Genomic DNA, 25,306 nt, shown 5'->3' with positions numbered 1-25,306 from the left:
TTATTTACAAAATGGATGGAGACAAAGGCAGTGAGGAATGTACAAGCCATTACTATAGCGAAATGGTTTGTTGATGAAGTTCTGGCAAGACACGGCGCCATTAAAAAAGTGTTAACAGATAATGCCAGATACTTTATATCAGACTTTATGGAAGAAGTCTTTAAGTTGACAGCCTCCAAACATGTGAAAACCACACCATATAGTCCACAATCGAATGGAACTGCAGAAAAAGCATGCGGGACTGTAGCTATGATGCTTAAAAATTATGTTCAAGATAATGTTACCAATTGGGACCAGTACTTACCCAAAGTAACATTCTCGTATAACGTTAGTAATCATAAAGCTACCAAAGTTTCTCCTTTTTTCTTACTATATGGAAGAGAACCAAAAGTACCAATTGACATATCTTATGATCTACCGCGTGACTTTGCATTTGGTACTAATTATTTAAAATATATGGAGGAGACAAGAAGATTGGTTCAAATGAGAATTATAGAGGCTCATAATGATGGTAAATTCCGTTATGATGCTAAACATCGCGATGTAGTATTTGAGGAGGGTGACTTGGTGTCACTACATATTCCTCACAGAGAGATTGGTCTTAGTACAAAATTATTAAGCCAATATATTGGCCCTTATAAGATAATTACGCGGCACAGTCCACTTGTATACACTGTTCAAAGTGTACATAATCCAAGGAAAAAGTTTAAGAAAGTACATATAAGACGATTAAGAAAATGGAACAATGAAATAATTCCTGAATTGGACAGTATTGATGAAGTAGATAGTAACAATGCTAAACATATTACTACACTAAATGACAATGAAAATCAACTGGACGATGAAATTGATAACACGGAACAACAAACAAAGCACAATAATGATCAGAAAACGGACAACGATTAAAATTTATTATAATGCATTATTGGTATTTTATAGATTTAAGTTTACATAATGCATGCATTTTTTAAGGTGAAGGGATTTTATAGTAATATTTTATAAATAGAAAATTTGTAAACTAATGTGTACATGAGTTATTAGTGTTACACATCTGAGGACAGATGAAGACTTGAAGGGGCGGAAATGCAATAGTGGGTCAAATCAGCAAAATATTTAACTATTAAATAAGTTTTGTTTTTATTTAAATAATTAAAAAACATAATTATTACATAAGCTAAATTATTGAAAACTTTCCCTATAATAAACAAATGCTTATATACACTAATATTTCTACATTAAATAATTTTATATTGAAGTCAAGGATAACATACATAATTAAAATATATTGTAAGGGTATATTATTTGTTTTACTCCGAAAAAGTATTTCAAAAATTATTCTTATTTTTATTTGTTAAAAATTTATAACAGCACTAAAATGTTATACAGAAAACCTAAAGGTAAACACCTTGTTTTTAAGGAAATTTTATTCAATATTTTAGTGTTAAAATAATGCACTAAAATGTTATAGAAAAAATTAAATAGTAAACTCCCAGTTTTAATAGTGATTAAAACCTGACTCAATGTGACACACTTTTTATGAACGTACACTTTAGTATAAATAGAGGTGTCTCTCAAACACCAAAATCAGTTCTCCACTTGGAGTCATACTACGTGTATTGCTTTAGAGTGAATTAATAAAAGTATTTGCATATTACTTTGTGTGTGTTTACTTTCTCGACGCGGACCAATCGTTGGACATCTTAAGGGACGCCTTCAGAATACATCCATAACCACGCGGACGTTAAACAACTATTACGTAAGTAAATATTTTTATTATGAGAACTCCGGCACCGTACCGTATACGGGGGCATCTCACACCCGAACTCTTATTGGAACCTACGGGTGAACCTACGGGTGAACCTACGGGTGAACCTACGGGTGAACCTACGGGTGAACCTACGGGTGAACCTACGGGTGAACCTACGGGTGAACCTACGGGTGAACCTACGGGTGTACCTACGGGTGAACCTACGGGTGAACCTACGGGTGAACCTACGGGTGAACCTACGGGTGAACCTACGGGTGAACCTACGGGTGAACCTACGGGTGAACCTACAGGTGAACCTACGGGTGAACCTACGGGTGAACCTACAGGTGAACCTACAGGTGAACCTACGGGTGAACCTACGAGAGTACCTGCAGGTGAACCTACGAGAGTACCTACAGGTGAACCTACGAGAGTACCTACAGGTGAACCTACGAGAGTACCTACAGGTGAACCTACGAGAGTACCTACAGGTGAACCTACGAGAGTACCTACAGGTGAACCTACGAGAGTACCTACAGGTGAACCTACGAGAGTACCTACAGGTGAACCTACGAGAGTACCTACAGGTGAACCTACGAGAGTACCTACAGGTGAACCTACGAGAGTACCTACAGGTGAACCTACGAGAGTACCTACAGGTGAACCTACGAGAGTACCTACAGGTGAACCTACGAGAGTACCTACAGATGAACCTACGAGAGAACCTAAACTAACGACATGACAGAGACACTGAGGTATGCAATATTTTAGGATAACATACCTATAAGATAACCTACCTATATTGTAATCTGATTATAAGGAACCTACTCATATAGTAAACTATCTATAATGTAACCTGCTTATATGGTAACCTATCTATAAGGTAATCTAACTGCACGGTAACCTATCTATAGTTGTCTGCCGATATGGTAGTCCATCTATAAGATAACCTACCTGTATGTTTACCTACCTATAAGATAACCTACCTATACGGCAACCTACATATATGATAACCTACTTATGGGTTAACTCCTATAAAGCAACCTACGTATATGGTAATCCATCTATAAGGTATCCTATCCTGAAGGTAATTGCATACCCGATGACATGTCCGTTGTCAACTACAAACATGAACACGGTTACTCCCGTATAGTAGGAGTTACCCGACTATGTCGGGGAACAAGGGGATCCGCTCGCCCCTTAAGCCACACACCACGAAACCGACCGGGTTGAGAGCCCAACCGTAAGGGCCGGTGGTATATTACCGAGTGTTTTGGTTTACATAAGTTAGTTTAGCTTAGTCCTAAATGTCAGTAATACCCCACTTCCCCTACATTATCAATTAGTAGACTTACTTTAATAATTTTTTACTTTTACTTTAATAAAATTATTGTAAACATTATTTAAATTTTATAATATAATTTATATATTATATTAATCTAAATGTAAATAAAGTATATTACTGTACACTGAAATATCAAGAAAACATTAAAGATATTAAGCACACAATTAACAAAAAATATAGAAAATCAGTGGTAAAACAATTTGCTAAAAATATCAATGACTTATTTGTCCGCTTTATATTTGTTGTTATAAAATGTTGAACACATTTCCAAAATACATAATTACAAAATATATAAATCAATATTTTTACCAAAATCATTACCAATCAATTTATGTTATTTAGTAATACTTTATTAATAATTTAATTTATTAAATAAAATTATACTTAATGGAAAATTGAGCAACTAAAAATATTTAATTTGTTTATTATGTTTTATTTCAACTAATTTATAAATATATTTATAAAAAGTATTTATTTTGGGAAATGTGTTTTATATGACAATATATTTGGTGATCGTTGACACCATATGTTGATTAACACAATAGGTTTTGAATCAGTTTTCTATATTTAAATGTCTTTATATTCAATTGTTATACTTTATAACTATGTATTATTAGAGTCTAATAATTATATTATTATTTATATTCTAAATATAATTGTCAATAATCGACAAAAACTATTTTGTTATTAATTTATTATATTTAATACTATATATAAAAATTATTTACAGATTGTTTTTGTGTTAACTAATAAAATTATTATTGATAATAATCACTAAAGTAGTTCATAAAAATTTCATTTTATTGTGCATTTTTAAGATATTATATACAATGAACAGAAAAATTAATAGTTTTTTACTGTTTGCCGTGAAATATAAGCTAATTGTCTTATCTATCACTTAACATATATCAAACAATTGCATTAATAATAAATAACATTAATATTAATAGCTTGACTTTGAATTGATATAAAAAACCTTTTTCTAGTATTTATATTATTAGCCGTATATTGACATAAATAGATGAAATATTTATTTTATAGTTAAATAAAGATTAATACTGATATATATATTTATAAAATAATAGATTTTAAAACAGTATATTTTTGTATTTTTATTTTATAATTATTTTGTGCGTTAACCAAGCCATGTTATTTAAAAAAATACAAAAAAAAAATTATATTAATATTTTATTTTATTTTAATTTATAGTCAATTTTATTTGTTAAATATTACTATGTTATATAAAAACTAACTTAATTGCATATTTTCGACTAAATAATAAAGATTTAAAACATTTATAAATATTATATATAACTAAATATAGAATACAAATGAGTTTTAATAAATAAATTAGTTGTATAATTATATAATTTTACATCAAATAAATAAGATAAACAAATTTTATCATATTATAGCAAATTATTTTATTTTATTTTAATATTAAACTAATAAAATATTTAGTGTATTTAATGTAATATTATTATTTAAAATCTCTATTTATTTTTATATTAGTTTTGAGTTTATATTAATACATAGTTTTCAAATGATATAATATACTGTATATTATTATATTTAGTTTGATTATAAATTATAATACAATATTTGGTAAGCAATTATTAATATTATTTTTAAAAATAACATTCAAAGAAAACATGTATTATTTTTTTAGTTCTTATGTCTTATTATATATTTTTATCAGTGCTCAACATATACACAAAATTTTTATATAAAAAATATTACGTTTATAGATAACATTGTAAAAATAATATAAACAGTATTAATAATATTTTTAAATATATTTAAAATTTTGAAACCAACTTAATCCATAATAAGCTTTGGTTTTATGTTAATGTAATTTCTATATATTTTTAATCTGTGAATATCGATATTTTTTGTTAAACATTATATGTATGTTCCGATTTTTATATATTGTATATCTCATAAATGAAAGTTTCAAATATATTTTGAAACTGTATTATAATTTTAGAATATTTTTAAAAGATTCTACAAATATATCATATAATAACACTAACCCACACATACATACACATACACTCACTCACTCAAACTTTATAAAAATATATGAGATTTTTTGTTAATATTGATATTTGTTTCGTAAATCATTAAATCAATGTTTAGCTAAAATCCTTTACACTATATTTTAAACATTTTTAGGTTTTGTTGAATAAACACATTATAACAATACAGTATATTATTCAAACATTTGCATTGATTTCAATTTTTAGTTTATTAACATATACAGTATTTGGCTAAACTGTTGTATATATAATATATATAATATGTGACTTTATATAATGTACAGTATTATGTAACTTATTTATAACGGATTTATTTTATTTTAATATTACTATTATTACTAACTTTATTATTAATATTTTTAATATACTTCGTCATTATAACTGCTTAGTTATTGCATTAGAAATAATTTATGGACATAATTAAATATTTATGTTTTTATTGTGTTATTAATTTAAAAAGAAAGTATCATATTTAACATTAATTTATTTTAAAGTTATATATTTTTTAAAAATCTAAAAAAGAAGTTTTTGTCGTACAAAATATCAAATAAATATAATTATATTTTTTAATATTGTAACAAAAAAAATCAATTTTGTCTATAATTAAATAGATTTAACTTAACTTTTTTCTCTATAATTGAGATAATGTGTAATAATGTGTTTTAATGTATTATGTGTTGCCTTTATGGCATTTAGGTTGTCTATATTTCTCTGACACATTCACTCTCTCTTCCATACACACACACACACACACACACACACACACACACTCACTCACACACACACACTCACACACACACACATAATCACACACATTCAATAATTTCAACTATTGAAAGTACATTTTTGCAAAAATATAGATGACTTGCCTTCGGTATTGATTTTATATATATATATAACATTGAGCTCTTTAGGCTTAATAACACAATACTAAATATTTTAATATATATAGTCCTATACGTTGAGCCCATAAAAAATCTCATACAAACTCAATGAATATTCATGTGTTTAGAGATGAGCTTATAGTGAATTGATTTGATATAAACTCAACTCTGTCTTTATATACCAAAAAACTATTTTAATCATCTATTATCTAAATTCATAAGAAATTTTCTTCTTTTTTTATCAGCAAATCTTTTGTAAAAAAATCATTTTATTTTTATTAAAAACTTTAGTTAATGAGTAATATGTTTCAAAATATATATATATGAATATTTAAATTATACATAAATAACAAAAAATACTTATTTTAAACATATGATATAAAAATATTTTAATAATATATCATTATAGTTATTTTGAATATGATTAAAATTATTTTTTTTATTAACTTTATTACACATATAAGAAAAAATTGAATAATTTTAATTTAGTTTTATTTATATTTTTCATTTAAAATCTTATAAATAATTATTTTGAAAATTACAAAATTCACAAACAAACTATTATATATTAATCTAAATATATTAATATTTTTATATTTTACAAATTATAACAACAATAGATACACATATGCGTGAGTTTATTAAATACAGTGATTTTCATATTTGATACGAAAATAAATTATTCAGTAAGACATGTAAATTGCACGAAAAGAGTGCATAAAATTTTTTGCAGACAATTATACAAAATTTATCTAAACTTTGCATTTGAAGCAAAAGTTTTGACATAAAAATTATTGTTATATTTTTAGTTAAGTTGTCTTTTAAAAAATAATTTTCAGACAAAAACCATTTTTTACAAAAGTAAGTGTAAGTGTCAGTCATGAGAGGTCTAAATTTAGTACAATCTTAACATTAAATTACATTTCTTTTCCCTCTTTTAAGTCAATTAGTTATCTGTTTGTGAGTTCTCTGGAGGAAAGACAGTCTAAATAAGATTAACTGTACGATCAGTTTGGCCGACACTTGCCTAACATACATGTGAAACGTCCATAAAATTAGCGCCAATTCGTGTTTCACAGTCATTGCTGTTAACGTGTTGACAAAATTGCAATATTTTTGACACATTTTAACAGTAAAAATAGATTATTTTTACAATTTTTTATATATATGCATAAATCATATATTGTTTTATTTCTATACAAATTTTCATTTTATTTTGTCATATTATAAATGTATTGTTTATTACTAGTTTTATATTAACACCATTATATATATGGTCCTACTTTTATTTTATCAATTTAATTACAAAACAAAATAATTATAATAATATTAATTTGTTTAATAAAATATTAAGTAATGCCATTGATATAAAAATAACAATATTATAACTTTAAAAATTGTGAAAAATTAGTTTGATGATATCATTATATAAATTACATATATTTTTATTATTTCAAAGTTGAGATACAATTTGTTTTTTGATTATTTGCCGCTAATATTTATTTTTCAGTTTCTTAGAAACTAAATATAGTTAATATGTTTTTCATTGTAATCTTTGACTATAATACTGGTGACTTTGGGTTAGAGCCATAATCAATGGGCAGTGTCTCATCTAAAATCATATATGACTAAACCCTAAAAATATATTGATTTGTTATAAATAATGGATTATAAAAAAACTTCAAATTTATAAAAGTTATTATATTATATATATTTTTGTTAACTTAATTAAATGCTCAAAGAATAATATAATTATTATTATTTTTAATTTACAACATTAAAATATTTATTAACATTTATATTGACAACTTAAATATTTATTATTTGTCTATTATATATGTAATATTGATCATTACTTCATTATTTTGTTTTTTATTTTACTGATGGATTCACCATTAGATACAAACAAAAATAATTTTTAATATTATAACCTAAGTATATAATTAATTATATTCATAAAAATTTATATCTTATTTTACAATATTTTATCTGTTTTTATTTGATTATCCAAATTTTGGATTCCAAACTCTAGTCATAATAAAAATATATTATATTTTGATATTTATATACAATGTATGGCTTGATATTGTACTTTATAACTATAAAGCGTGTATTATATCTGTGATTGTGTTTCACATTTAGGGTGGAGTTGTAATCAATATTTCACAAAACATAGACCAGCCGTTGATATAATGTATAGAATATTCTGTGTGTTTGTTAGTAAATGAGAAGTCTTATGACCGAACAGTGCCTACAAATGCCTGCAATACAGCAATAGTCTGATACAAACCTCAATGTATTTGTTATATTGGTTTTCATAAATGAAAGCCTTATTACTCAAATCAATGTTATGATACTCTCTATCAAGTATTATATCAGATTAAGCCATAACTTTAGTTAAGTTCAAACACGTAGTAAACTATGGCTTATTAAACATATAAGGGTTATCTTATATTCATACAAATATCTTAAATTTATATTTTTTATATACTGATAACTTTTTCAGTGATCTTATATCAAACATTATTTTAATGAAACTAATACTTTATTATAATTTTTAATATCTATTTTAATGTTTTCGTGTATATTCCTCATTATCTTAGGGCTAAACATTTATATTAAACAAACATACAGTACATGTGTAATATGTAATTTTTTCTTAAATAATAAATATATTCAAATTTTATATAAATATATCTTTATAAAAAATATGTAGATATATTTATCTATGCATATATATATATATATATATATATATGTTAAAGTGCTAAAACCTTTTTTTAATATACAGTATATATACATTAAGTATTGCTTCGGGAAATAATTTTCTATCAAAAATAATATGATGTATTTATTTAAATTAAGTGATGTTAAAATTTTTATGATCAAAATACTGTTAGATTACGTATAATATATGTAAGTCTTACTAAACAACATTAGTTTTTAAAATAGATATAAATTTATGTTTTATGCACTATTACAGTAAAACCATATACAAAAATATACAAAAATAATATATTGTAAAATGTAAATTATATTAAATATGTCGTAAACTGTCACTTGAGATGAATAAAAGATTAATATAATTTATTTATAAAATTATATAACTAAAAGTGCCATCACATCATTACAAATTGCAATATATTATAATATTTATATTATTTACCAATATTCCTAATATTGATTTATTATTTAAGATTACATATTACAATAGTATACTCAAATAAATCGTTATATAATTTTTATAATTTAAATTAAACTTATCAACTTTAACAATTATAAATATTTATAAATAAACAAATTAATATTAACTTTTATTTAGATAACAAATGTTTTATTAAAAGTAATTGATTTAAAAATTATTAATTTTATATAAAAATAACAAATTAATTGTTGCTGAATTTTTGCATTGGTGTTAAAAAGTTGAGATATAGTTATATATATTTTTATAAATATAACATTTTATTTTTTATCAATTAATAAAATGAAAAAGTTATTAATTGTTTGACCAGTAAAATCCATTTGGAAATTGTTTAAAATCGATATTTTGATCAATGTTTAAATGTTGTTTAATACAATTTCAATGCTTAGATATTGATTGTTTAGTCATCGATATTCATTTGAAAAATATATAAAATTGATATATTTATCAAAAAAAACTTGAAAAGTTTTGTTTTCTGAAATCTATACGAGCCTTTTGTGTGTGTGTGTGTGTGTGTGTGTGTGTGTGTGTGTGTGTGTGTGTGTGTGTGTGTGTGTGTGTGTGTGTGTGTGTGTGTGTGTGTGTGTGTGTGTGTGTGTGTGTGTGTGTGTGTGTGTGTGTGTGTGTGTGTCTGTAGCATTTCATTTTGCGAATTTTGAAATTCTGACTTCAGATTCGGTTAGAGGACTACTAATAATGTATTGAAAAGTTTAATTAAAATTTTGATATCTTCGGGAACATAGACAAAATGGCGGCCAAAGTAAAAAAAATTTTAAGAAAATTTTTTTTAAGTATAGATTTGAATAAAGCATCAAAAACAAGCATAAGAAATATACATTAAAATTTTGATATCTCTTCGGGAACATAAAGAAAATGGCGGCCAAAGTAAAAAAAATAGGTAAAAATTTTAACGTTTAGAATTGTAAAGAGTATCAAAAATATGATATAATATATCAGTATAATTTTTTTTTAAAATGGCGGCAAAAATATAAAAAATTTTAAGAATTTTTTTAAAATATAAATTTGAAGAAAGCATCAAAAACAAGGATAAAAAATATTCATTAAATTTTGATATCTACGGGAACAAAAAGAATAAGTATAAGCGGCAAATGTATAATTATAGATTATTATTTTGTTATACTAAATCATTTGATACCATACATTACAATATTTATATTATGTATATGTAATGATTAGTATCTTTGCTGTACAGCCCACCGATGGTGTGACCAGTTATCAGAACTACTGACACTCGATGTTCAGCTGTATAGCACTAACTATCGGTAATTACAGTTACCGGGGCCTGGATTAGCACCTGTTGTAATCCGTACGGATAGACACGACAACACACAGAAACTAAATTACAATTAGTTAAACACTTTAACTAAAGGGAGTTAATATTTATTAGGCACATGTGCTCAGTGCTAGAGCCGAAACATAACTAACTTAAATAATATAAATACATTGTCTTATATAGACATAAAAATACATTAGTAATCCCAGTATTGGGCGCACATACTATAGATTAAAACCATATTAATCCTTAAAACCCAGTCATACGACTAAATAAAACTAAACTTATATACAATTATATATTCATTTATACAAACAAAACAAACTATGTATCGATAGGTACTTTCCTATTGATATTACTATCTATACAATAGTTTATATAAACTAAAAGTTGATTAAAAACCTAAAACCAATGAATAGGATTACCCTAAAAAATCCTAATTCATTACACGCCCCTACTAAAAGTGGTCAGCTCCCGATGACCATGAACTAGGTCTACCACAAGACACGTTCCGGTTTTCGGCCAAACACTGTCCATCAGGCGGCGGGTCCTCATCTTTCTCTGAATCGGTATTGTCTTCCGATTGCGAACATTCGCTATCCCTTTGGTCAGTACTGACATCTTTTAGCCGAATATTACGGTCTTTACCTGAAGAATTTCCGGCTATTCTTAAACGATCGGTTGTCTCAATTGCCAATAGTTGACGATACGCGTCCATAGGTGTGTCCGCACTGGAGATCTGTTTAGCAATTGTCCCGTCTCTTAATTCGACTCTCAATCGGCTCATATCTATTTGATCGGTTTTTCCGGGTATACGACCCGCGATTTCCATCAATCGTATGATAAACGCCGAGTTACGCTCGTCCTCACGTTGGCGAGTACTCGCAAGTTCATTATAGGCGTCTCCATGGCCTACGCCGAGTGCATACCATTCCCGAAACTGACATTCAAAACTTTCCCAACTATCGGGACTTCCATCACCGAATCGGCACCCGAACCAATTTCTGGCGGCTCCGTCCAGATACTCGTAGACATTTTTAACCATTGCTGTTGATGTCCACCCCTGTGTCCTGGCCGTACGGCTAAAGTCCCGTAACCATTGACTGGCGTACTCTTGTTTGCCATCAAAAACAGGCGCTTTTCTTAAATGCGATTTAGGGACTCCATGTTTGTCTGTCACAGCACTTGTTAAGACTTTGATGATACCCAATAGCTCGTCCCTATCTTGACTTCCGGGGTTGACAATACTGTCATTGCAGCCGTCCCCATGTAGACCTGCATTGCCCCGTACGGGTGCGTCATTGGCATTCATGCCTCCCACGACTTTGGGTTTAGTGTCTGCGGAACCAATTTCCGGTAGACTAACAAACTCTTTGTTATCAAACTGTTGATCAAGCATTAGATCAGTTATGGGGTAGACATCGTTGTCTGCGTAGTTGCCGCCACTGGACACCACTCCCCCTACGGGTGCGTCTTAGGCATCATAGCCTCTCACGACTTCGAGATGGTCGGGATAGACTTTGTCCGCGTAGTTGTCCGCACTGGAAACTATATCCCTTACTGGTGCGCCATTGACTGTATAGTCTCCCACGCCTTTGGGATGCTCGGGATAGACTCGATCCTTGTAGTTGTCCGCACTGGAAACTATATCCCTTACTGGTGCGCCATTGACTGTATAGTCTCCCACGCCTTTGGGATGCTCGGGATAGACTCGATCCTTGTAGTTGTCCGCACTGGAAACTATATCCCTTACTGGTGCGCCATTGACTGTATAGTCTCCCACGCCTTTGGGATGCTCGGGATAGACTCGATCCTTGTAGTTGTCCGCACTGGAAACTATATCCCTTACTGGTGCGCCATTGACGGTACCGTCTCCCACGCCTTCGGGACAGTCATCCGGATCATCATCCAGAAGACCGTAACTGTTGAGTATATCATACGACTCTTTCCATGAATAGCCGCGTCCCGTCTCCTTCTGTATGAATCTCCGGAAACGTCGGACTCGTACTCTTGTGATGTCGTCCATCCTTAGCCCTTGAGATAATCGCACTGATAATCTCTTCCAGTATTGGATTACCACTTTGATAATCCTGGTTGGCTCGCCAATTGTAATGATTAGTATCTTTGCTGTACAGCCCACCGATGGTGTGACCAGTTATCAGAACTACTGACACTCGATGTTCAGCTGTATAGCACTAACTATCGGTAATTACAGTTACCGGGGCCTGGATTAGCACCTGTTGTAATCCGTACGGATAGACACGACAACACACAGAAACTAAATTACAATTAGTTAAACACTTTAACTAAAGGGAGTTAATATTTATTAGGCACATGTGCTCACTGCTAGAGCCGAAACATAACTAACTTAAATAATATAAATACATTGTCTTATATAGACATAAAAATACATTAGTAATCCCAGTATTGGGCGCACATACTATAGATTAAAACCATATTAATCCTTAAAACCCAGTCATACGACTAAATAAAACTAAACTTATATACAATTATATATTCATTTATACAAACAAAACAAACTATGTATCGATAGGTACTTTCCTATTGATATTACTATCTATACAATAGTTTATATAAACTAAAAGTTGATTAAAAACCTAAAACCAATGAATAGGATTACCCTAAAAAATCCTAATTCATTACATATATTTGACCAGTTTTTAAATTTTTATCTTACTAGTTAGTCCCCCGTAGTACTATAGTAAATAATAAAATATATTATGAATGAATTTTCAATCAATTGTGTTATATGAAAGGAATGTTTGCTTACTATTGATAGTACAGTCGATTATATAATATATTTTACTATTTAATATAAAAATCTATTAAAATATTTATAAAAATTATAAATAAATGGAAAAAATTTAAATTAAAAATGTTTTTATTATAATTTTAGGCTTTCTTTATATAATTATTGGCCCTAAAAAGGGCCGTTTGTGACCTAAATTTATTGTTATAATTTAGTGTTTTATAACACAAAATTTGCGAGAAAGAGGTCCTCTTCCAATCACTCGACCACAGACGACACAATTGGTGGTAATTGTGTTAACACAATCACCACAATATTTAACTTCACAGTCCTTACATTTGTGGTGACGACATTCAAAACACTTTGTATTTTTTTGGTAAATTTTCAATTTTTGTAAATGAATACATGTTCACAGATTCAATGCAAAACACAAAATGAATAAAAAAAATTCTATTTCATACTATTCACAAACAGTTGTATAGATTATACTAAAAAATAATTATTTAAATTTCGCGTTCAATAATATAATATAAATATTTTTTTTCTTTACACGTGAAACAATAAATAAAATTAAAAAATTTACTGTTTAGTTAACAATACATTTTATTTAACCGTTATTTCAATTTTAATAATTTTTAATTGTTGTAACGCGCAAAAGTGTAACCAAAATATATTTAAACAAATATATCGAATAAATTTTATTTAACCGTTATTTTAATAATTTTTAATTTTAAAATCGAGCTAAAAGTAATTGTTTGCGTGACGGAAATATAAACAAACATTTCCAAATTATATAGTAGTATAGATTATATAGCCGCTATAATTATAAAACTAATAGTTTTCAATGTTATTCAAGTTTTTTTTCTGAAAATGCTTTCTAGCATTCTTAACTGGTTTTATTTTATTTTGTACATTATTATCATCATTATTATTATTTATTATAAAAGTAAACAACAATAAAAAACATTGTATCTATTAATTTATATGAAATATATTCAACACAAATTTTACTTGACACTATAATTATTTATATTGTAATCTAATAAAATATATATTTATACTAGTAATTATTTTTATTTAACTGTAAAATCAATGAACTCAATAGGATTTTTATATTATATAAGCATTAATGTATTTAGCAAATAATATACAGTTTGAATATTCATTTGACTGAATTTAACAATAATTTTATTGTAAAAAATATTTTTATCTTTTTTTCTCTCTCATCACTGCTTTTTATATTTTCTCAAATGTGCTATAAATTTGGATTAACTTTTACTTAAATTCTTTGGCATTTATTAGATGTCTTAAATCTAATGTATTGACTAAGAACTATACAATAAAAGCATTGACTAAATTACATAATATATAAAGTGATTTGAGTTAATAAACAAAGTTATTAACGTAACATTGCTATCATTGAATAGACAAACAAACAGATAGCAAGACTCTTGTTATCATTATTAGTATTATTGACTTTTATTTGGTGATTAAACAATAGATTCTCTAATTGTATGTTATATTAAAAATCAATTAATAATATATATTCTCTAAACATATCAAACCTGACAATGAGATTACTAACAAATTATTTAAATTATAGTAATTATTAATTTAATCATAATCTTTTTTACATTAATTAATTCAAATTAATTATATTATTGTTTATCATATTACAAATTATTAAGTAATATATTGTCATATAATTATTCAACTTAATATAATTCAGATAATATCTTGATATATGATAGTCTTTATTCACAAAATTGTATAAATATAATTAATAATTAAGTAAATTATGTTTATTTTGTTATAAATGATATACAATTTAATATTTAATACGTTAATAAATCTATGTGTAAATAAAAAAGATAAAACTAAATTATTGCAATTTTTGATATATTTTTATTAAATTTATTCAGTTTATATATAATTATTATTTTGAATAAAGGACCGCGCATTAGGAGTAGGAATGTTCCCATTATAGGTTTGAATGGGAATTTTTCATGGAAATGTTAATTTATTAAAAATAAATATACCTTTTGATAATATATAAATATATGAATAATATATTATATTAGAAAAATATGTATTATATTCATTAGAAAAATCAAAGAGATAATTCATAAAAATATTTTTTAAGTAATTTTTTATGTATTGCTATTGAATTTACAATTTCTATAAACTCGATGTCAATATATTAAAAATTTACATTAATATATCTATTTGAAATAAATTTACATTTTATGCAATATTATCTTCCCGTTACACTATAATTAAAATTTTTATATCATTAAAAACCTTTAAATGTGTTAAATATAATATGATATTTTGACAACCGGATGTAGTTTTTTCAATTTTTACCGAATACAATGTCCTTTATTTATCATAAATTATTTAAAGTAAAAATATAAATATTTACAGATATTTAAGTTTATTTTTGTATTGTTTTGACGGTTCATAAATTTTTATTGTACAGATCATTTTATTTAAAAATAAATGTATGACTTTTATAAATTTATATTGATATGTAAGTATACTGTATATCTATTTCAATATAAAGTATATAATACATTATATAATAACATTGGGTACAAAAGTTAAGTACAGTGTGATAGTTAAGTTGAATCAAATAAAATACTGAAAATTTTCAATTCATTTATTTTTAAGTTTATGCCATTTGTTTAGAATTTTATTTTATGTTTTTTAGAATACAATTCATTATACATAACTCTAAATATAAAAAGTAATAATTGATAGAAAATTGTTTATAAAATTTTAGTAAAAACTCAATAGAATTTTTATTTAAAAATATTTTGTATTACATAGCGATTTTTAAATAATATTTTTAAATAATAAGTTTCGTAAAAATAATAAGTAAAAATAGTGATTATTATCATAATAAAAATATTGAAACATAACTTAAATCATATATAAAAATGCTTAATATAATACAGCATATAGTAATACAAATTATTATTTGTTTTAAAATTTAATTAATACTTAAATATAATCTTTATATTTTTATACTGTATACAGTATATAGCAGATAGTAATAATTGTATATTTAAATTTTATTTTGCTACTTATTTTTGATGTAAAACTTCATAAATTGGATATTGAATATAAAAAAAGGTTAAATAAAAACTGAAATATATTATACTATGCAAACTTATTGTCTAAATTTCAAAAAATAATAGGATTAAAAATTAGTGAAAATAAGAAAATGTTGAATATATTATATGTTTACAATAATACTATATTTTTAGTACAGTGTTTAATGTGACAATGATATGCCTATTTTGGTGTCAGTATTTGCTTTACTTTTATTTATAAATTTATATATTTTGTCCTCAGATTAACTAATGTTTTATTAGGCTATACGTGACATAAGATTATACACAATTATAGCGCACAATGTTTTTTGTTCACATTTATACCCTTCATCAGGATATATATATATATATATATCAATGATATCCAATTAGAGATGGGCAAATAGAAAATTTCTAATAAATGTCTCTAAGAAAATTTATAGAAAGTTTCTCAAAAATAAATTACTATAGAAATTTTACTTTATTGTTATATTATTTTTTATTAATTGAATAATTTTGTTATTTTTAATATTAATTAAAATATAAATAATATTTAATTTTTATTAATATTTATAATATACTTTTACAATATAATAAAAATTTATATAAAACAAAATTAACATTGGGATTCTATAGACAGAAATTCCTTTTAGAAACTTTCTAGAAATTTGTCAATTATTTAAGAAATTTTTCTTTTTTTTGCAAACACTATATCCAATACATAGTCTAGCGATCGGCAATCATATCACGTTATAAGTGAGACCTTACAGAGCAATGCATACAATAATAGCAGACAATAGTAATAGTGATTCAAATTCCTGAGTCATTGCAGTTGTTTACAGAATAAGAAAAACTAAAGAAACTGACGATTGCTTTGATAAGAGGTTTGCAATAACTCAATGACTTCAATATTCTCTATATATTTCTTACTCTTAATTAACTTCAAGTCCTAAAAACTTATCGATGAATATTAAGTATGTGTTTGGCTATCAATAAAGTACACCACTTATACTTATACTTCATTATTGACTATTTGCTTATACTTGTAATAAAATTAATTGAATTTCAAATTACTTTATTATGAATAAATTGAGTCCGATATAAATATATTAATATATTATATGTCTTATTATATTTAATGATTGTACAATAAATTATTTACTATTTATTGTCTAATATAACTAATAAGATATTAGATGGTGGTTATATAAAGATCAAATATAATAATATAAATTATTATTATAATTATAAGGAAATGATTTATCTGAAAAATTCATTCATTATAATAAAATTTTAATATATTTATAAATATAAAATATCTGATAAACTGTTTATATAACAGTACAGTTCAGTAAAATACAGTATATTCATACATATTAATAATAATGATATTGTACTGTATATATCAAAACTACTGTAGTAACTGATATGTATATAATTGATATTTTATTAGATAACAATACCACAATAGTTAATGTATTCATGCGATAATATTAGTAATATAATTTATACAATAAATTAAATCACAATTTTGGATATAAATTACAACAATTAGATAGTTGTTCTCAATTGTTAAGATATTAAGTCTATATTTAATTTGTGCATTCATTTGAATCCCAAATGTTTAGATAAAAATATAAAGTACAACAAAATATAAACAGTAAGTTATCATATTTTTAACACCAATTGTATTTCAATATTTAACTAAATATAAACAGCATAGTTTATATAGAAAAATTATAATTATACTTTTACTATACATGTAAATGATAAAAATAAATATATTACATAACACAACTACATTGTTAATGCCAATAGTATACTTGGGAGAAAATTCCCAGAAAAATAGGATAATATTTCCCATAAATTCTCTTATTTTTAAAAATATTTTCTTAAATTACTAAAATCTATTTTTTCACCAAAATTTAAAAAATAATTAATAAAAATATTAATGTTTACAGTATAGTTTATTATCACTATTTTAATTATTTAAAGATGATTTTTAATATTTTAGTTTCATATTTTAACTTAATTTTTAACTATTTTACTTATTTTTATTTAATAATTTAATTTAAATAAGTTGTTAAAACATAATAACAATTAATTAACAATTATTAATATTAAAATTATTGTAAACTTGAAAAAATCATTAGATCAAAAGTATGATACAATCCCAAAATCTTGATCTTAGGGGTGAAATGGCTATACCCTATCCTACCACCCCTTGCTTAACCCTGACTAATATAATATAAAATTAAATTATTTTTTCTATTTTTATTATAATATATTATAATATACAGTATCAATATAATAATATTGACCACAAGTTTGAGATATTAAAGAAAATAATAATTTTATTGTTTGTCAAAATATTAGTTATCTTTTTTTTGTGTATTAGTTATTACATTATTTTTACATTTACCATATATGGTGTTTGAGAAAATTTAATTTATAACCAAATAATGTATTTGAAGCGTAAAATTAAATCATTGCTTTACTAAAATAATAGTGTTGTCATAACTATAATAATAGAGGAATTCTTATATATATACTGTATATATATATAGCTATAGAAAAAACTATAATCAATAAATTTGATATAATGTTTGCAATACAATATTTTTACTAAAAATTGAATGTGATAATTATATGCATTGTATTTACAGTATATTCTGTATATTTTTATCAATACAATATAGATTTGACGTATAAAATGTTTGTTACGGTACGAGTCCGTTGAACAACAATACCAATGCTTTATTCACTCAACTTATTAACTTATATTAATAATAACTATTACTACTACTACTAGAGTATAGTATTAGTTGAAAAAATTACTTTTTTGCTGAATAGCAGCTGTTATTTCAGTGCTGGCATAACATGTTAGTTGTTGTGTCAACACAACAATACCATTGTATATAATATACTATTATATAAGTTATATGAGATGTTGTAATAAACAAATATATAAATAGAAAGACTAAGAAAAATACATTGTTTATTAATTCCGAGTGACTTATGGTGTGATTATTATTATTTTACGACATAAATAGAAACTAAGAAAATATTTTATGAATTTATTGAATATACCGTTCAATGTAGTCAAACGAGAGGTCATTTTAGCTGACAATGACTTTATATATGATAAACAGAGTTAACCCATATTTATAGCTATTGCTTGTATTATACAAGTTATGGTTGTATGATTTATTGTAATATATATATATATATATATATATATATATATATATATATATATATATATATAGAGAGAGAGAGAGAGTTATCGACAGATTTGATGACATTTATGGATGCAATACAATACCCAATCAATTCCTGAGGCTATTCTTATTTCTCTAACTTTCAGTGACTTATTATTTGCAGATGAAGTCTCTCATAGCAAGTGGTCCTCTATTTTATTAGTTAAACTCGTCATAAGTGGGCAAACAAAGGGCCAAAACATTATTTAGCAAATGCTTTGCTAAAAAATATGATTTCCTATTGAATTGAATAAAGTCAAAGATTTCAGGGATTAGACTATTATATGATTGTATTTTGAGACAACAGAGCAAACATTACTTCATAAGACTGTATTTTATGTGAATCTACTTTTCTTTACGATATATATTATTGTATTAGACTTTTGCAAATATTTTATTTAAACAATGATATTTTTGTTTTGTTTATGTGTTTACTGAATATTATCTATAATTTGATAGATATTACATTAATTATAATTTATAAGAGAGTTTGCAATTTACTCAAATATATTCTTATTTTAATTTTATTATATTATTATATTTTATTATAACATTTATAACTGTAGTTCTGAATTATGTGAAGTATTTTATATTTTTAAAGATTACTAATAATATATTTTGAAATGTATTTAACCATAAATTAATTAAATATATTGTGGAAATGTCTTCAGTAAACATCAAATCAATGGTCAATATATGAGATATGAAGACATATTATCCTAAAATTTAAGAAAAGTTCAACAAAACAAACAAACATTAAGTTAAATTGAAAATAGCAAATGAAAATTTATTTTTTAGTGAACACTTCAATGATTGTAAAATAACTTCAAAATTTTGATTTTGTAGATCATATAAACAGTACTTGAAATAAACCACAAAATTATTATATACACGTATTTGTGCTAAATATATACACTTTTTATTGTATAATTTAGGCAAATTTAAACTTTGGAGAAATATTTATTGATTTTATAAAATAATACTATATTGAGATTAAAATAATTAAAATAATTGAAAAAATAAATATTAAATATTTTAGTATATGTTTTATCAAATACGGTACAGATTTTTTTGTGCTAAATTCATGAATAACTTTAATCATATTCAAATACAAGTACTAATACAAATTAATTATAAAACCAGTTGAGAATGCTTCAAAAGCATTTCCATACGAACTCCTTAACTTAAGAAAGAAAAAAATCAAGAAAAAAATCAACAAAATGTGTAGCAGAGCGTGGATTCGATCATTTCTCCTCGTGGGACAGACAGACAGACAGACAGACAGACAGACAGACAGACAGACAGACTTATAGAATGCATATACGTACTCCTTTCAGGAGTTCGTGATAAACTGTGCAATTATATTGTTATTAAATTTATATATATATACAGTTAGATCCATGTAATAAAATGTGTATCAATAGTTAACACGTGTAACAATACTCTCTCTCAATCTTTCTCTTTACTAAACAATGCTTTCACGCGCTATATAATATACAGTGTATTATAAAAAGTATATTTTATTTATTTTTTATTTAATAAATTAAAATTATTAATAATCGCGCGACACATCAAAAGTAATTGTTTGCGTCACACAAATTTGATACAAACATTGAACAAATTATATAGTAGTATAGATACTATACATATAGAATACATTAACTATAATTCTGAAAAAGTATTATTTTTAAATATTTTTTATTAAAATTTATATATATTTAAATATAAAAAATTATAAAAATTTTATACTTGACAACCAAAATTTTGATGATATCAGTAATTTAATCCTAATAACTTTAATATAATAGTTTTGTCTGTTTGTTTGTTTGTTTGTTTGTTTGTTTGTTTGTTTGTTTGTTTGTTTGTATGTGTGCACACTTCCTCAACAACCATTTTTTAATTCAAAGCTAAAAATATATTGTTATATTTTCAATTTTAATTTAAAGCAATATTATTTCTATGGGAAATTTTAAATGATTATTGAGCTCAGGTAGGTTTTAGGGACAGGTAGGCTGGTGTCGTGTAATTACACTTTGCTATATTATATGAGTTACAGGGCACCGGGAGGTAAGCTACCTGTGCTAAATTTTTGTAAAATTTTCTCAAATGCAAAAATTTTCAATTTGTGTTAAAATTTTCAATTTTTATTTAAAGTAATGTTATTTCTATGGGAAATTTTAAATTTTTGTTGAGCTCAGGTAGGTTTTAGGGACAGGTAGGCTGGTGTGTCGTGTAATTACACTTTGCTATATTGTGTGAGTTTATGGCACATGTTAGCTACATGTGTTAAATTTCAGTAAATTTTTTTCAAATGCAAATTTTTTTTCGCAAAAATTAAATTTTCAATTTTTATTAAAATTATTTAAATATATATAAAAACTAAAATTTCTCAAAAGTTTAGTCGAATTAATGTGTATTGGTTCAGTAGTTTTGTTACATTAGGTTATGTAGTAGTTGTATAAACAAATTAAGTCTCATTCAAATTACTTATAGTAAATATTTTTAAATTAGTAAAAGAATTGCACGGCTATACATGTTGCTCGGGACAAACTAGTATTTTTTAAAATAATTCAATTAATTTTATTTAAGCTATGTCTATATATCTAATATTTTTTATAACTTATTTATACTAAAAATTAAGTTTTAATACATATCTCAGCAAATTATATATTAGATTTAGAAAAACAAACTATATATTTTTTAAAGAAAATATTTTTAAGATATAGTCTAATTTAGCGATGACTACAATTAGAAAATGATATATATCTGAGAAATTTTAATACTAATTAATTCTTTAAATTTAAATGCTTTTAGAAATGATTTTTATAAAACTGTAATAAAACTTTTTCAAAGTTATAGCTCTAATATCTTTGTAGTTATTTATTTAAACGTATAATATATTTGATGATACTTTATATATATATTTATGAAGAGTTTTTTCAAAATCTAGTCTTTTTTGTTTAACATACGAAACTTAGAGTAATATTTATTTTGAAAAAATGTTTTATAAAATTACAAAATCTTTAGAAAATAAATAAAATTTATTGTTGAGATATAACTCACACATAAAGATCTTTACCAACACTAATGTATAAAATTATCATTTTTTCTTTCACTTTATTCTTAACCATACATTACATGATATGGTTTTAATACTGTTTGACTGTATTAGTGGTTTGTAATTTAGAGCATGTCTTAAGAAATGATAATAATTTACCTGTATTTATGTCATTATACATTATTTATACAAATATTATTTATTTTTATATATAAATTTAGTTTATTTATAATATGTTTTATTTGTAGTTGTATTTAGTAGTAGCAATATAACTAAAAAGTACAAACATACTTTAGTACAGTATTTATATGGTATGCAATTATATCATAATATTATTAAAAATATATTAAACAAAAGATACAACTCATTGTTATTAAACTATTAAACTAATTTCGTTTATTTGATTTATTACAAGTATACATACAGAATATAACATTAATATCAATATATAGTAGATTGAAATAATATTAGACTAATTATCATCAATAAAATCTGAATTTATTTTTAATGTTAAACAGTATGCAGTGTTAGATAATACTGTATAATATTATATTGCATATATTGTAGTAGTATTGATATTAAATACTGTCTACTATTGTATACTATAGCTAACGTGCAATTATAGATTTATTTTTTATTTTTACATACATTACTGCTATTTAATATATGTAAGGCTTTAAATCAAAATCAGTTGGGTTTCCAAATAATTGCCATTATATTGTTTTACTTCAATTAAAAATCCAAAAATAAAAATAACTTTTATATAATTACCATTAGTTTTCAAAATTAATTGCAAAAATTTACATTTAATTGAATTCATTAAATCTATTGAAAATTTGAATCTTTTTTATAATTAATATTTTAATTTCAAATATATTGATATATTTTGTATTTTGCAATAAGCACTATGAAAATTGTAAATTACATTTAATTATTTAAAATAATATCATCTTTTAAGGTATTAAATTAAATTTATTTTTAATTTAAATATGACAATAACAACATTTATTTAAACAATTAATCATGTAATATTAAATATTATAATAAATATAAAAATATTTAATAAATTTAGCTATAAATTGTGTTAAATAGTATAAAGTATATTTTTATAAGTATTATTATTTTAGATATAAAAATAATTAATTTGATTTAAAATTATGATATTTTATAATAAAAAGTTTACAGATTATAGTCTGCTGAAAATATTTGCAAAATACGTGTAAAAAATTAATGACTGTTATGATTGCGTGCTTAATATATTTACTACACATTTCACTTATAAATCTTTTAAATCAATGTATGGTCTGATAGTTGCAAAAGTGGTAATGAATGCCACGATATTTACAATACAAGTTATAATTTAAAAATTTTATTATTATATGTATATTGTATTTTTGTATAAAGTAATTAATATTATATTAAAATAATTATGATTTAACTTATTTATTAATTATTGACAAATTTTTTGTTTATTTGATAAATAATAGGTTAAATATGATGTACAGCAGTCAAACATTTGGGTTTCATTTGGTTAATGCTTTACTTCACTCTATGGCATCACTTTTGATGGTTTATCTCGTGAGAAGTGAACTACAATTTAACTATGAATTGTCATTACTATCGGGTCTTCTCTTTGCAACTCATCCTATCCATTGTGAAGCGGTATTATTATTATTATTATTATTATATATTTAATATATAATTATATTTGATAGTAATAAGCTATATACTGTACTTAATTATAGATTAATATATTGAAGAAAATAATTTAATTATTATCTAATATGAAAACAACTTAATATAATTATAAATTATTTTTTATTAGAGATTTAATATTTTTATTGATAATATTACCTGTAAATGTTTTATGAGTTTAACAATCAATATATATATAATTTAAATCTCATATACTGTAACTTAATAAAAACTATCATTTATTGATTTAATTATATGTCCAATATAAATAAATCTCAATAAAAATGTTATAATTAAATTGAGATTTTTATAATAAAATATATAAATTATTTTATTAAAGTTTGCCACCACTTTGCAATTCATATAATATACAGTACAGTATATAATATTATAATTTTTACAATATTTAGTGATAATAGTTTTCAACAAAAAGTAAGAGTATTATAATTATAAATAAATAAAAATGAAAATACTATTCATTAATTTATGGTTTTTATTTATATGTCTCAATGAATACATTATTGTTTGAATTGATTTACAGCTAATAAAAACAGTACAAACATTTTGGGGAATGGGATCATAACATAAATCGTATTATATATAACATTGGGAACAGTTGTGTAAAGAGTTAGGCAAACGATAAAAGTCTAATTGAAACTAAAGACGAGACAAAAAACTAAAGAGTGAATTAAGCCGAGAGTTGTGTAACACAAGTGTAAAGTTGTTTAACGCATCACTCGTCCCATTCATACAATTGATAACACAGTTGTTGTTTTTTGTTGTTAATACTATACTCATAATACTCATACCGTTAGACTCCCGGTGCTCACTATGCGACTAATAATTTTTGAATACACTTAATGAATAATATATTATTTTGGAAAACTTTTTAAATAAAATATTCAAAGCACTTCAAT

At 24.5% G+C, this 25,306-nt stretch overlaps 1 protein-coding gene across 2 annotated transcripts in view; it reads left to right on the top strand.

Annotated features, from left to right (window-relative positions):
* The window catches only part of LOC128959984 (protein O-mannosyl-transferase TMTC1-like), a 65,420-nt gene that overhangs the window by 22,971 nt on the left and 17,143 nt on the right, over positions 1-25,306 (top strand). The window contains exons 1-2 of one of the 2 annotated variants that reach the window (XM_054306035.1): positions 18,028-18,036; positions 24,182-24,356. In XM_054306035.1, coding sequence (XP_054162010.1) covers positions 24,189-24,356 — 168 coding nt within the window. In that variant the 5' untranslated portion in view covers positions 18,028-18,036; positions 24,182-24,188. Of the gene's footprint in view, positions 1-18,027; positions 18,037-24,181; positions 24,357-25,306 lie in introns of those variants that run through there. The other variant, XM_054306034.1, reaches the window with a different exon arrangement.

Source organism: Oppia nitens, unplaced genomic scaffold (assembly GCF_028296485.1).
Source record: "Oppia nitens isolate AA-2021 unplaced genomic scaffold, nextdenovo-longstitch-racon4-pilon3 scaffold4_pilon_pilon_pilon, whole genome shotgun sequence".
NCBI classification, from domain to species: domain Eukaryota; kingdom Metazoa; phylum Arthropoda; class Arachnida; order Sarcoptiformes; family Oppiidae; genus Oppia; species Oppia nitens.
Note: the sequence above shows the minus strand (reverse complement) of the source record. Positions and strands in the feature narration are given on the sequence as shown.